The following is a 15,152-nucleotide window of genomic DNA, read 5'->3' on the forward strand; positions in this document are numbered from 1 at the left end:
GGTTGTGAGCCACCATGTGGTTGCTGGGATTTGAACTCTGGACCTTCGGAAGAGCAGTCGGGTGCTCTTACCCACTGAGCCATCTCACCAGCCCCACAGTCTGTGTTTTTAACAGATCCGTTTACGGTAAGGGTGAAGAAGAGAGGTGGGCTGGTCAACGGCGTTCACCACCTCTTGTAAGGAAATGTCATGTGTTTAATAGACCCATCTGAGGTAAAGATGAGGAAGGGGAGATGAGACTAATGTATTGCACCCTCAGAATAGCTATGCCCACCTGTGGGACCTGCAGCCTGTTCCCCAGTTTGATATGCAGCTGGGCATCTGCAGGTACCCTCTGCATGCTCACTGTGAACATGCCTGTCCTTTATTCTCCAGTGCCTGCTCAGTTTCTGCCCAGCCTCTAAGAGGAAAGAAAAAGAAAGAGCAAAATGAATCCCTATAAATGGCAGTGAATTCGCACATATGTAGTAGAAGCGTTTGTTTCTAAGAGGCATGGTAGGAATGATGCTCATGGTATGGGGCAGAGGTGGGGATGGACCAGGCAGGGATACAGAGATGCTGCTTACATTCTAGGAATAGCTTGGTTCTTCCTTGTCCTGCTTCAGTGCTCCATAAGCTGCATCACCCTTAAACCTGTCACCTCTGTTCTTAGGGTGATGATGGACCCTATATTGTGGCCCAAGATCCAGGACCAGTCTGAAATCTAAACAGGTAGAATCTGAGGCAAACAGAGAGAGAGAGAAGAGTGAGGTCTGCAAGCCAAATTCCTTCCACTGAAAGGACGGTGGGATTCTGTTTTGTCAGTAGTGTCCTTTCTGTTTTACTTCGTGTTAAAACAAATATGCTGCCGTAGACGTGGAAAGATAGAGAAACAGCTGAAAGAACGCAGTGTGTTGTTTTGCTTCCACTGACCTTACAAAGGACAAACAGAAAGCAGGTGACCTCATACAAGGTTATTACTGGTTAAGAAGAAAAGTTTGAACTGGTCCTTGAAGTAAAAATTCTAGGAATTACTGCCTTGGAGAATACAGCACTGTTGTACCAGAGAGGAGGAGAATGTGATTTCATAAGTGCAGGATACACCGTTCTGAAAGACAACACTCATTACAGGAAGTATTAATTAGCAATATCTAAGAGACTCAGCCCAGGCCTGTTCTGAACTCACAGGGCTGCATCGTCAAATCACTGCCAGGAACTGCCACAACGTTTGCTGTGGATATTTGCACCATGTCCTTGGCTGTGCTGGATGGCTGGTCTCTGACCAGATCTTAGGAAATGTTATCCCTTCTCAACTGATGCTGTAACTCGGGCGAGCGTACTGTCAACATCACACAAGAAAAACAAAGGGAAGCGGAGATTTCACACCACAACCTAAGGAAGGGTTTATTTTGGCTCAAGGATTGAGAAAGAATGCAGTCCTTCATGGCAGGGAAATCACGGTGGCAGGAATACGAGATGGGCCCATGGCGGCAGGAACCGGAAGGAACTGGGGACATGACATGCGCAGTTAGGGAGTAAAAAATTAAACAAGAAGTCGGACAAGGCTAAGAAAGGTTTAAAATCCAACCCCAGGGGCCTACTTCCTCCGGCGAGACTCCACCTCTTAAAGGTCCTCCATCCTTCCAAAATAGTGCTGTCAGCTGGAGAGCATGTCTTCAAAAGACATGAGCCCAAGGGGGTGGGGGTGGGGCATTGAACATGCAAACGTTACTGTTATATGGTCTTCAGATGCACATGGAGGCGGTAACCTAAGCAAGTGTATCCATGTCATATGTCCTCGTGAGCCATCAGTGCACAAACATAAAGACAACTATATGCACAATGGAAGCAGAGAAATAGGGATTTCCCAGCAAATGCCAGCAATAATGGCTCTACATCCTGGGAGAAAGAGAGGACGGCAGGGCAGCTCACACTAAGGCACAGGAGATGGCCAGATGACTGTGGAGGGGGAGGGGGAGAGGTTGGATGAGAAATGAAGGCAATGGTCAAAGGCCCTCGGGGTTATAGAGAATGTGAATCTCCTCTGAAGAGGATAAAAGGAAAGAATGTTCAGTGTTGTCTTAGAAGGGAAAAGGTTCCCAGAAGGCAAGGGGTTGCAATTCACATTGTAATAAAGTCATGGCTTTCTTATTTCTAGGATCTTTATCTTTCTATGCCTGGGAGAATTTGCCAAATTCTTTACCCTTTTCTTTTTCTTTTCTTTTTGTTCCTTTTGTGAGCCAAGCATTTTGTTCACAGTGTGTATGTGTGTGTGTGTGTGTGTGCACACACACACACGCATGTATACATGCATGTGGGTATACATGTACATATGTATGCAGACCAGAGATCAGCCTTAGGTATCCATTGTTTCCCACCTTATTTTTTGAGGCAGGGACTCCCACTGAACCTGGGACTCAACTATTTGGCTAAACAAGCTGACCTGCAAGCCCCAGGAATCCTCTAGACTCCATGTCCCATTCCATTCTCCCAAGGGCTGGGATTATGTAGATGTACCCTTAACATGTGGGTGCTGGGGACCAGACTAAGTCCTCCTGCTTGCCCTCTTATCAACTGAGTCATCTCTCCCTTGCTGTTCTTAAGTGTTTGATCCCCCAACCTCTTCCTTTTGGTTACAGATGTGCACCACCTGCCTGTATCTGCATTCTTCCTTACTCCTGCACATCGCCTCCCAGTGTTGGACAGTCCTCAGCCTTAAGGATTAAAAGCCACCACCCACTTCCTAGTAGGATAAGATTTCCCTTCCTCCTCCTTCCTCTCTTAGCCTCTTTGTATTTTCCTTTTCTTGAGTTTTCTGACACTGTCGTACAAATCTCCCAAACTGTAGTGGCCAAAACCAACAAGGCACTGTGGTTTTTCAGTCCTTTGTAACAACTGTCTTCCGCACGATGGGTCTTCCTCAAGGTTTCTCATGCCAGTTGGTAGCTGTGGCTAGACTTATCCAAAGCACCAAGGGACCGGATGTCCAAGATGGCTTCCTCAAATAGGCATGGCTACATGCTTATAACCCTAGTCCTGGTGGAGGCAGGATTACTATTTCAAGGCTAGCCTAGTCTACATGGTGAATTCAAGGCCAGTTTGGGCTGCATAAGAACTTCTTTCAAAAGACAAAACGAAACAAAGCAAAACAAAAGTTTAGCTGGAAAGATGAAGAGAGCACTTGTTGTTCTTGCAGAGGACCCAGGTTTAATACCTAAGCCACACACATTAGGTGTCTCAAAGCCACCTGTAACTTCAGTTCCAGAGAATATGATGCCCTCTTCTGGACCCCTCTGGTACTACATGAACATTTTGCATATACATTAATCCACTCTCAATGAATAAAAAAATTAATGTATGTACACACATACACACACACACACACACACACACACACACACACACACACACACACACACACACACACACACACACACACACACACACACACACACACATTTTTGAGACAAGGTTTCTATGTGTAGCCCTGACTATCCTGGAACTTTATTTGTAGACCATAATGGCCTTAAGCTGAGCTATCCACCTGCCTCTGCCTCTGCCTCCCAAGTACTAGGAATAAATAAATCTGAAAAACAAAAACAACGACAAAAACAAAAAACCCTCAAAACTGAATTTTAAACAAATGTGGAGTGGTTGGACATTCCCTTTCCTTCCCTTTCCCTCCCCATTATCTCCAACCCTCTCTTCTTCCATGTACTCTGCCTGTGTCTGATTTTCCTAACGGTGGATTTCAGGGCGTGAGACCCTTTCATGGTAGGTAGCTGTCTTTCCCCTACAGGTACAGGGTGAGGAAGTTCAAAGTTTACTACAGCATAGGAAGTGCTTCAGTTTTACACGTGCTGCCATCCACAGTCAAAAGCAGGTTACACGCTCAGCTGGGGGTGTCTGGCTGGTACTGATGGTACTCTGTAAGGACCGCTTACCACATTTCCCATTTATCGGAAATCCTGTCTGTACCTCGGCTTCTCACAACCGAAATATCTTACTTTCACATATTTCGTTTTATGTACATAATTGTTTTTCTATTCATAGCTAGAAATGGAAGAAATTCTTTGAGGAATTCTTATGGTACTCTCTAAGGAATCTTTAAAACCCCGTTTTCATTTAGCTACGTTAAAATTAAGTATCCCAAAGGTCCTATAGAAAGGACATGTGAACTTTTATTTTTTAAAAAGAAAATCTGTTTGAGAAATTGGATTTAATTCATCTTAGCCAATAGTGATAACATATAAAGTTTAGAAGGCAGATCAGTTTTAGGGAAAGGTGATCCACCTTCTGTGTGGCCGTCCCTGAGTGAACCCTTCAACAATCTTGCTTTTCATTCTCAGGCCCTGACTAGCAGACTGTGAGGACGTGCCACCATCTGCTTTCTGCCCAGACCTTATTTGACTCTAACTGAAGCCAAAACTTTTCCCTGAGTAAAAAGGGGGCGGGGACCTATTAAGTGCACTTATTGTTCTTGCAGAGGATCTAGGTAGGATTTCCAGCACTACACGGTGCCTCACAACCATCTGGAGTTCTTCGTGGTCTCTGGTAAACAGTCAATGTCATTCCCAAATCTTCCCACCAGAATATTATTTTATTTAATTTAATATTATTTAATTAAAAATATTAACTTGTCATGTGTATGGGTGTTTCACCTGCATATATTTCTGTGCCATAGTTCCAGGGTATCTCACGCCCTCTTCTGATCTCTGAGGCCACCAGGCGTGTACGCAGTGCACATACACACATGTAGGTAAAATACTCGTACACATGAAAAAAAAATCTTTAAAAGCTTTTGAACTGAGAAAGAAAACAGCTCAAATCTAGAGGGGTAGTCATATAACTATATGGTAATTTTGGAAAAAAATCTTTATTGAAACCCTTGCAGACATGGGTAAGCTAATTTTTCTTAGTTTGAGGGAATACCATTGAGTCCTTCTGTTCTTCCTATTAGAGCTATTAGGCTAGTTTTGTTCATTTGTACTAAGATGGCAAATCGCCAAAGCTTTTCTCGGGAGATGATAGAAAACAGCACATGGAAGGAAACGGGAAGTTAGAGGTGGCAAATAATTTGGCTTGTGTTTTCCCACAAACCCCTACAAAAGCTGCTCTGTCAGAGATGAATTTGTTCCTGCAATTTCTTTGGAATTGTCATTAAGAAAACTAAGAGGCTTGGGGTCCTAGCACCCACCTTGGGCAGCTTACAAAAGCCTGCAACTTAAGCCCTAGAGGATCCAAAGCTCTCTTCTTAATCCTGATGGCACCTTTACCCAAGGGTATATACCCCCATATAGATGCGCATGCGCACATATAATTAAAAATAAAAATGAATTTCATCAAACAAACTAAAAGGGTTGGGCACTGTGGTATAGACTTGCAATCCCAGCCCTCGGAAGTCAGAAGAAGCAGGAGTATTATTGCAAATTCTAGGCTAACCTGGACTACATGGTAAGACTGGTCACATAGTAACAAAACAAACAGGTTCCCCGCCCCACCCCAGCCTCTAGTCAGAAAAGAATGTGGAGTTAGGGCAGAAGCAGAGCCTCTGCCCTTTCTCAGAACCTGAGAACCGAGCATCTGGGGTTTGATACCATTCCTCTTACCCAGGAGTGACACCAGACAGTTGAACAAGACTAATAACCAGCAATTAAAATTTCTTTTGCCTCTGCCTGTATGCAGAAAAAAAAAGTGACATATATTTTCTTTTCCAGATTTTTTTGAGACATAGGGGCCTGTGCTGACGGAGTGCCACAGATCTCCTCTCTGCCCGCTGTGGCAGAGGGGCTCTCCCCTTGCCCCCTCCCCCACCCCCCACATCACATCCTCAGCAGGGCTTATATCAAGGCAGTGCATTCTGCTAGTCACTGTAATGCCCATCAGGTCTGTAAATCATAGTCATCATACAGAATTTAACTCTTGGATCCTCTCGTTGGCTTTCTCTAAATCCCTTTGTAAGAGCTCTTTCCCCTGACCCCAGGAAACCACCATTTTACTCTCTGCTTCTAGAAGTTTGTCTTTCATAGATGGTGCCTATGAATGAGATCACCTGGCTCTACCGGTCTGCACCTGGTTTGTGGCACTTAAACCTATGCCATCCAGGTCCATCTGTGACTTTCTAGTGGCTCCCCCAGCACCCCCACCCCCACTACTACATATTTCTATTCATTTTCCTGACCCTCTGGACTTCTCTCCTGTCCCTTCCAATACCTGTTCCTGCTCCCCTTTCTCCCCTCCCCCTCCTCTCTCCCTCCCAATCACCCCTCTACCTCCCCCATTATTATTTTGTTTCCCCTTCTAAATAGGATTGAAACATCCATTCTTTGATCTTCCTTCTTGTTAAGCTCTTTATGGTCTGTGAGTTGTGTCGTGAGTATTCTAAGCTTTTGAGTGCACACCATGTGTGTTCCTTTGTAGCCTGGGTTACCTCGCTCAGGATGATATTTTCTAGTTTCATCCATTTGCCTGCAAATTTCATGAAGTCTTTGTTTTGTTTTGTTTTAATAGCTGAGTAGTACTCCATTGTGTAAATGTACCACATTTTCTGTATCCATTCTTCTGTTGAGGGACGTCTGGGTTGGTTCCAGCTTCTGGCTATTATAAGTAAGGCTGCTATGAACATAGTGGAGCATGTGTCCTTATTACATGTTGGGACATCTTTTGCCTATATGCCCAGTAGTGGTATAGCTGGTTCTTCAGGTAGAACTATTTCCAATTTTCTGAGGAGCCGAAGTGGTTGTACCAGCTTGCAATGCCACCTGCAGTGGAGGAGTGTTCCTCTTTCTCTACATCCTCACCAATATCTGCTGTCATCTGCGTTTTCGATCTTAGCCATTCTGACTGGTGTGAGGTGGAATCTCAGGCTCTGTGTGTTGTAGATAGAAAGTCATCCACAACTGAAACTGAATCCAGGTACTGTGTGTGTGTGTGTGTGTGTGTGTATCCAGGTACTATGTATTTGTGTGTGTGTGTGTGTGTGTATGTATGTATGTATACATGTGTATGGTCCATCCTTAAATTTATTTTTTAATATAAGCCATTGATACCAAGTAACACTGCTGTTGTATCCTGTTTGGGTTCTGCTGTCAAATTTAAAAGCGCTGCAGCAGTTTCCTGGCACACAGAGCTGGCCCCTAGAGTCTTGAGCCCTTGCTCCCATTACAGGGGGGAATCATCTTCTTTGAGACTTTACTAGCCTGACTCCTCAATAAAAACCAATGCCAGGATCCAATGGATAGTTCCAAACCCATGGCCACAAAATTATAAAACATGAGTGTGGAAAAGGGACTTGGGCATGTTGACATAGGTGGGGAGAGATGGGGGTGGGTGGGTGATGAGAGTAAGAATGCAAATTCGTGTGTGGAGTTCTCAGATAACAAGTTTAGTGTTCTACAAGAATTTTCCCAGACAGCAAGCCAAGTGTAGAGGCCCCTGGAAGGTCAAGGCAGGACAAGGGGCAAGGCACAGCCTGTCCTCCACTCATATCACAGCTCCCAAGTTCAGCGCTGGGTACCCCTTTCATGTCAGCTACAGATGGTGTCACATGAACAAAACTGGGGAGGGAAGAGCCAACAGGGAGAAGGCTAGAAAGGTGGGCAGGTCATTGGCATATGCTAATTCCACATAATGTTGGATTTCATGATGACCTTTCGTATATTCCGGTCGCATTAATCCCTCGTTATCTTCGTGTCCCCTCTTGCTCCCACTGCTTCCCTCTTTCCAACTGTCCCTACTTCCATGTCTTTTGACCTATCATTAGGGTTTGGGGGGTTGTTTTGTTTTTGTTTTTTGTTTTTTTGTTTTTTGTTTTTTGTTTTTCGAGAGAGGGTTTTTCTGTATAGCCCTGACTGTCCTGGAACTCACTCTGTGGACCAGGCTGGCCTTGAACTCAGAAATCCTCCTGCCTCTGCCTCCTAAGTGCTGAGATTAAAGGCGTGTGCCACCACGCCCAGCTAGGGTTTCTTGATTATGTATGAGCGACAGGTTATTTATAGGAGCCTAGGTACCTCACCAATGGCTACACCACAGAAGATGATGTCTCCCCTCCACCCACTCACTGTTAACTTCCTGTAGATCCTTGGGGTGGTGTGTGTGTGTGTGTGTGTATGTGTGTGTGTAAAAAGTCTCTTCTTCCGTGACAGGATGTTCATGAGTCAAATCTTGTGTAGATCTTAGCTATCACAGTGCAGTGGTGTGGCATGCCCAAGAGACAGTGTCCTACCACATTCTACCCCATCTTGGGCTCTTACATCCTGCCCTCTCCCATGCTCCCTGAGTCTTGAAGGTGGCAGTGGCCACAGATGTCCCACCCATGTTAGGCATTCAGTAGTCAGTTATCACCAGACTTGGAGCAGACGTGAGTCTCTGTAGGTCCCACTCTCTGCTACAATAGCAGTTTCTCTCCCCAAAGCAAACAGCAGCACTGACCTATGGGAATAAACATAAATATTTAGAAGGTAGCTTGATAGACATCACATTTTTTAATTATGTTTTTATTGGTTTTTATTTATATGTTTTATTTATTTTATTTATTTACATTCCAAATGTTATCCCCCTTTTCGGTTTCCCCTCCACAAACCCCCTATCCCGTCCCACTTCCCCCCTGCTTCTATGAGGGTGCTCCCCCACCTACCCATCCACTCCCACCTTACCACCCTAGCATTACCCTACGCTGGGGCATCGAGCCTTCACAGGACCAAGGGCCTCTCCTCCCATTGATGCCCGATAAAGTCATCCTCTGCTACATATGTGGCTGGATGTGTATTCTTGGGTTGGTGATTTAGTCCCTGGAAATTCTGGAGGACCTGGTTGGTTAATATTGTTGATCTTCCTATGGGGTTGCAAACCCCACATCACATGTTTGTGTTTGTTTGCTTGTCTTTCTTTTATCTCAGTTTCCTCTTGATTCTCTGTGCTCTGCAGGCAGAGCATTTGGCACATTCTCCAACAAAGTCTCCCCGTCTGTTTCTGGTGGGCAACCGATTGCAGTGACAGTTACCTATATTGTTTTGGTGACCAGCAACTCTTGGGAAGTTTAGCAGGTGGCAAGTTCTTCTTCCATATTTCATTCCTTTTCAGACTTTTCTACACAGTCTTTTTTTTTTTTTTTCCCCTGATACGGAAAGCTGAAGCCAAGAGTCTTCAAACAACTCAACCTCACGCTGATCATGTTTCAGCCAACTGTTGAAACTACAGTATCCAAATAGAATGCAGTGCAAACATTTGGCTTCATCTGGGGCAGGAGGGAGGGTTCCAGTCTCTACCTGCCAGGTTCAGCCCCTCGGTCTCCCTAACCCACCCGCTGGTAATTGGTAACCTGTGAAGTAAAACTGGGGAACGGTCATGAGATGAACCCGTGGCACCTGGTCGAGTAACAATAGCTGTCACTCTCTCTCTCCTTTAATCCTATAGTGGAGTACGACAAGGAGTTCTCCCCACGTCAGCGACACCACAAAGAGTTCAAGTTCAACCTATCCCAGATTCCCGAGGGTGAGGCGGTGACGGCTGCTGAGTTCCGCGTCTACAAGGACTGTGTGGTGGGGAGTTTTAAAAACCAAACCTTTCTTATCAGCATTTACCAAGTCTTGCAGGAGCATCAGCACAGGTATGGAGCCTGGAGGAAGCCCAAGGGTGGGGCTGCTCCCACTTCTCACCCTCTCCCCTCATGGGACATCAGGTGTCTCGGGAAGGTGGTCTGGAGCTATTGAACATGAAGAGCTGGTGTTCTCAGGGGCAGTGTTTCGTTGGCAGGATGTTTTACTATTAAGGTGATTTTTCAAATAGACATTATTTCCTAAGCAAGTCAGTAAACATACTTAGTAAGCATCTTTGAAGACCAGTCAACTCTGATTTATTGGGGTCAACTTGGTCTCCAGTTTTGATGATGTGTGAGCGGCTAAATTAATGTACACATTAAAATTACAGAATAGCACTTACAAGAGATTATAAGCCAGGTGACTGCAAGGTATATATTTGTATATTTAATATACATACATGTTTGCTTTGGATAAGCATGTATAAACACCATCGGTTGGATACAGGGAATGATAGATTACTTTTTTTTTCTGTTATTGTTCTTTTATGTCTGTGTTATTATTCTTTTCTAAAAGGAGTTCAGAGTGATTTATAGGGGGAAAAATCTGCAATAAAGAATAATCAAGCTTGCCCAGCGACTCCTGGAGCACAGTAAGGCAGAGAGAAGTAAGCAGTGAACATTTAATTCAAATCTGTAGAAACGGGAAGCCAATCGGTGTGATCCTGTTGAGCAGGTGGGCGAGTCTTTTTAGCACACTGCACACTGAGAACAGAATACGGGAGGTAGAGAGGACAGGACTCGGGTGCCACTTGTGCCACTGATAATGTCTATAGCTATTAGAAGGCAGATGCAAACATGAACATGGAAGAAGAATGTTTAGTGGATCCCACACTCTTAGACCCAAAGACATTTCTGTTACTTTGCCTCTTTTTTTATTATTATTATTTATTTAAAAAAAAAAAAGGTCAGGCTGCTATGTAGCTCAGGCTAGCCTCAAACTTACAGCCCTTCAGCCTCTGCCTTTTGAGTCCTGGGATTACGTACAGCATGCCCAGTATCTCCTTTGGTTTCAGAAGCCAAATCTAACTGGCCTTGGAAAACTACTGACTTTCCAGGAGATTCCAGCGATTCCAGATTAACCTTGGTTTCTTCTGTGGATGTATGAATCTGTGTGGAGGACCATGGCAAGCATGCCTGCCGAGATGATAAGGAACAGGGGTTAGCCCTGGGGAAAGGTTGCATTCACTTTGAAAGCATACCAATGTTTGGCACTTGGGCACACTCTGGTCTATCCTAGGGAAACGCAACAGGACAGAATTTCTATTAGCCTCAAGAGGGAGCTGAGAAGACTGTGTAGGTGGCTGTGGGACTGGAGGAGGGAGCTGAGAAACAAAGCACAGGCTCTCAGAGTACTAGAGCACCACCCAAGGGAGGAGGGGGCCTAGGAGGAGGGCTTAAGGAGGAGCAGGCAGCCCTGAGGAAGAAGAGGAATCTTGAGGAGAGATCTGAGAGCTTTGAGGGAAAAGATGGAGTGTCTTTAAAGATGTGCCCATGCCCGCATGGGCATAGAGAGATACCCAGATAGCTGTAGCAGAGCTGAGAGTGCCTCGTGGGGGCCTTGGGAGGGCGTTGAAGGCCCTGAGAGCCTGGGAAGACATGGAGTGGACCAGGAAAGGAGCAGGTCGTGGGGGTGGGGTGGGGAGCAGCTTAAGAATCCAACTCTAGAATTTAGACTCAAATTGGGTAGGTGGGCAGAAGCCAGCAGAAATAAATGATCCATCCATACCTTCGGGGAGTCAGCTCAGCAGCTTGGTTCAGAGCGGCCAAGTCCCTTGGATGGGAGCTCCTGGTGGCACTCGTGGCTTTCAGCACCAGGGGGATGATAAGGAGAAATAAAAGGAGGGCGTGACTGCTTCTAGGTATGGGAAAGGGGAAGGTTTACCATTGATAAAAGGGAGAAGCACAGCCAGAGGCAGAGATATCGGGAAGAGTCCAGAGTGAACACGGCCAGACTGAGCTGGGCCAAGGGAAGAGAGAGAGGGAAGGAGAGCCAGAGAGGAGCCACAGACCAAGAAAGATGGCCTGGGCCAAGAGACTGGTGTAGCCAAAACGGCTGAGTTATATAGTGGCAGAGCATGGGGTTGGGGGGAGCCCAGTCAACTACCTGGGCTGGAGATTTCCAGGTAAGGGGAGAGGTTTGCTAGCCAGGGACAACCTAGAACAGGTAGAGACTAAGGGATGCTGGGAGAGCCTAGCAGCCAGCATCAGCTTTGATGATGTTAGTAGACATCTCAGCCATTTGTCCTGGGCTAGAAGGACCAGCAGATTCCAGGCACTGGGAATCGATCATGGTGCTGAATACATACACTAAGGCTGTAGTTCAGGTCTTAGCTGGTACAGTTAAACAATGAGTAAAATACAGCCATTGGGGTCTGGTGACAATGGAGCAGAATTTCAGAACAAGGAAGTTTCCTGGTGTCTTACTTTCCCTCTTCAATACAAGTGTATCTGATAGCTTTATCATAGAGAGCTTGTTTTGGGAAGCAGAATCTTTCCTTGCTAGACCTTGGTCTTTTGGTGCGCTGGAGAACATTGGTATTCGGTGGTTCTTTTAGCCTTGTCTTAGCCGTTGGCTTTTCAACCTGCCCAACTGGATATTCCATTTTACTTCCCTCTGTGAGTAGCCCAAAGGCCCCTTTTTGACACATACACGTTTTGGGGTTTGTTTTTTTTGTTGTTGTTGTTGTTGGTTTTGGTTTTGGGGGGACTTTTGTTTGTTTGTTTGTTGTTGTTGTTGTTGTTGTTGTTGTTTCGAGACAGGGTTTCTCTGTGTAGCCCTGGCTGTCCCACGGAACTCACTTTGCTGACCAGGCTGGCCTCGAACTCAGAAATCCGCCTGCCTCTGTCTCCCAAGTGCTGGGATTAAAGGCGTGTGCCACCACGCTCGGCTGACTCACACGTTTGAAGTGTGTGTTTTTCCCTCTCCTGCAGGAGAAGTCATACCAAAACTGCTAGGCTGGAAGTATAGCGACTGTGGAATTTTTTTTTTTCAAAAGAATTTTTATTTTAAAGAGAGAGCTAACAGAAGCTTTGTGAGGTTCAGACTGAACTCTAGCCAAGAAGGGACAGCTGCTGTGTGCTCAGGGTGGCGGTAACATCCTTCCTGGGGGCCAGCAGTGAGTTTGAAAAGCAGAAACCAGAATGGTCCCAACCTTGGGTGGCTCTCTTGTCAATTTGTCTTCTAGGATGGGAGCATTTGCCAGTTGGATGGATTTAATGTGTGAGCATCAGAGAAAGAGAATACTAAGAAATCTGGGAGGCATTCATGCTTTTGAAGGACTCCAGGTTGGCTTGGGGGAGTTTTTCTTATCTGTGGGCCAGGAGCCCAGGCCTCCCGCTACTTCCAAATGTTCTGTCAGAGGCCTCCAGACTTAGCTGTAGGGCTCCTTCTGCGGAAGGTTTGACCTCCCCATCTGTACCATCTTGGGGTGTCTTGGCTGGACATGCTTTTCTGAGCATAGAGGAAAGTTATTTATCTAATCTGTGCTGAAGCGCAGTTTATAGCATTTGCTGTGTTCACTTAATCTAACAAATGTTTGTGTTACCAAAACAGTTGGCCTCCTTGAAGGAGGGAAGTTGAGGTTCTGAACACTAAGTCACAACTTCAGCTAAAGGGCTGGGGAGATGGTGTGTCGAGTCTTAGCTGACATAAAAAGTAGTCAGGAGAGTGATTGGGAGGTTACAAAAGCCTCCAAGAAGTCAAGTCCTGGCTATAGAAATGTGTTTCTGTGACCTGTAAATACTCGGAACAGGTAAGTTTCTAACAACTACAATTGGCTTCTTAAATAGAGGGCACTTCTCAGAGAAACATGGTACTTGATAAACCGGAGAAGGAATCTTGGGATGGAACATACATAAGTCACGGAAAGACCAGAAGCAGCCTCTAGGTCGTAAGTGAGAACAGCTTGAGTATTTCCGCTAAGTCCACAGCACACAGGACACCCTTCCTATGTTACTTCTTTTAAGAGCTACTCAGCGCTGGGCTGGCAGGATGGTTCCTCTGGTAAAGGTGCTTGCCACGCAGGCCTGGTGACCTCAGTTCAAAGGTGGACAGAGAGAACCAACTCCACAAAGTAGTTTCTGATCACTACACACATGTCATGGTACTTGTATGAACTATGCACATAGATACATCGTGTGCACATCTGCACAATAACAACAATTAAAATTTTAAGATGACTCAGCAGTTTGGTGAATATATATATATATATATATATATATATATATATATATATATATATATATAGGTTTTATCGAGACAGGGTTTGTCCTGGAACTCACTTTGTAGACCAGGCTGGCCTCGAACTCAGAAATCCACCTGCTTCTGCCTCCCGAGTGCTGGGATAACAGGCATGCACCACCATGCCCAGCTTGAGTGCTTATATTTTTAAGATGAGTTTGATGGGGTGTAGATCGGCGTAGAACACTTGTCCAGTATGTGTAGAGCACTGGCTCCATCCCCAGCACCTAAAATGGAGAGAGTAGTGGGAGGGGGGAGTGATCCTGGGAGAAGTTTGGGAGAGGCATGAGATATTAATATGATCAAAACACATGGAATGTGTCTGAGTCACTGTTCTATTGCTGTGAAGAGACACCACAACCAAGGCAACTCTTACAAAAGAAAGCATTTAATTGGGGCTGACAGCTTCAGAGGTTAGTCCATTATCAATCAGGGTGGGAAGCATAGCAGCAGACAGGCAAGTATGGGCTGAGAGCTGACATCCATAGGCAGCAGGCAGAAAGAGAGAGACGCTGGGCCTGGCAACGGGCTTCTGGAACCTCAAAGCCCACCCCAATGACATACTTCCTCCAACAAGGCCACACCTCCTAATCCTTCTAATCTGCCTCAAACAGTTCCACTAACTGGGGATTAAGCATTCAAATATATGAGCCCATGAGAGTTCTTCTCATTCAAATCACCACATTCTACTTGTATGAAATCCTCAATTAATAAAATATATTTAAAACAAGAGCAAGATTTAGCACTGATATTTGCTGATATAAATTTGCATCTTATATAAAATTAACAGTTTAGAAAAGGCCTTCCCTTCATATTCCCCCATTAGGATTTTCTCCTGTTGTATCAAATAGGAGAGTCAACCATCACATTTGAAAGAATAAAGTGTAGCATGTTTGAATTTTGCCAAGGCTAACTGTTGCTGAAACTACCATTTGCTGTATTTCCTCAAAGTCACCCTATGATACGGAGGCACCCCTAAGCTAGGATTAACAACAAGTGCCCAGAATAGGTCAGCACCCCACTTACGACATGCCCAATACCCCCATCTTTTGAGCTCAGATGCAGGCATCACAAAGGATGCTCCAGTCTGTTCCCACTGGTGATAGTGTGGATCTGATAGAATTCAGGCCTTCCTACAGAACGCCTTTCCATACTTCAGCTGCTCTCTTGACCAACCGTCACCCATCAGCATCTTTTGTAGAGTTGGCGAGAGATAGAGAAGAAAGACTAGGATAAATGTATGTGTGGCCCTCTGCATGCCTCAGGATCACTCCTGAACGTATGTGTGATGTGCACAGTCGCTGTCTTCATGCTTGGACTGCACTTACAGACTGC

General features: G+C 45.3%; 1 protein-coding gene across 1 annotated transcript in view; it reads left to right on the forward strand.

Annotated features, from left to right (window-relative positions):
* Bmp6 (bone morphogenetic protein 6) overlaps nucleotides 1-15,152 on the forward strand; it is a 154,829-nt gene that overhangs the window by 113,426 nt on the left and 26,251 nt on the right. The window contains exon 2 of the mRNA XM_021215393.2: nucleotides 9,394-9,586. Within this exon, the coding sequence (XP_021071052.1) occupies nucleotides 9,394-9,586 (193 nt within the window). The remainder of the gene's footprint in view (nucleotides 1-9,393; nucleotides 9,587-15,152) is intronic.

This window comes from Mus pahari, chromosome 16 (assembly GCF_900095145.1).
Source record: "Mus pahari chromosome 16, PAHARI_EIJ_v1.1, whole genome shotgun sequence".
NCBI classification, from domain to species: Eukaryota; Metazoa; Chordata; class Mammalia; order Rodentia; family Muridae; genus Mus; species Mus pahari.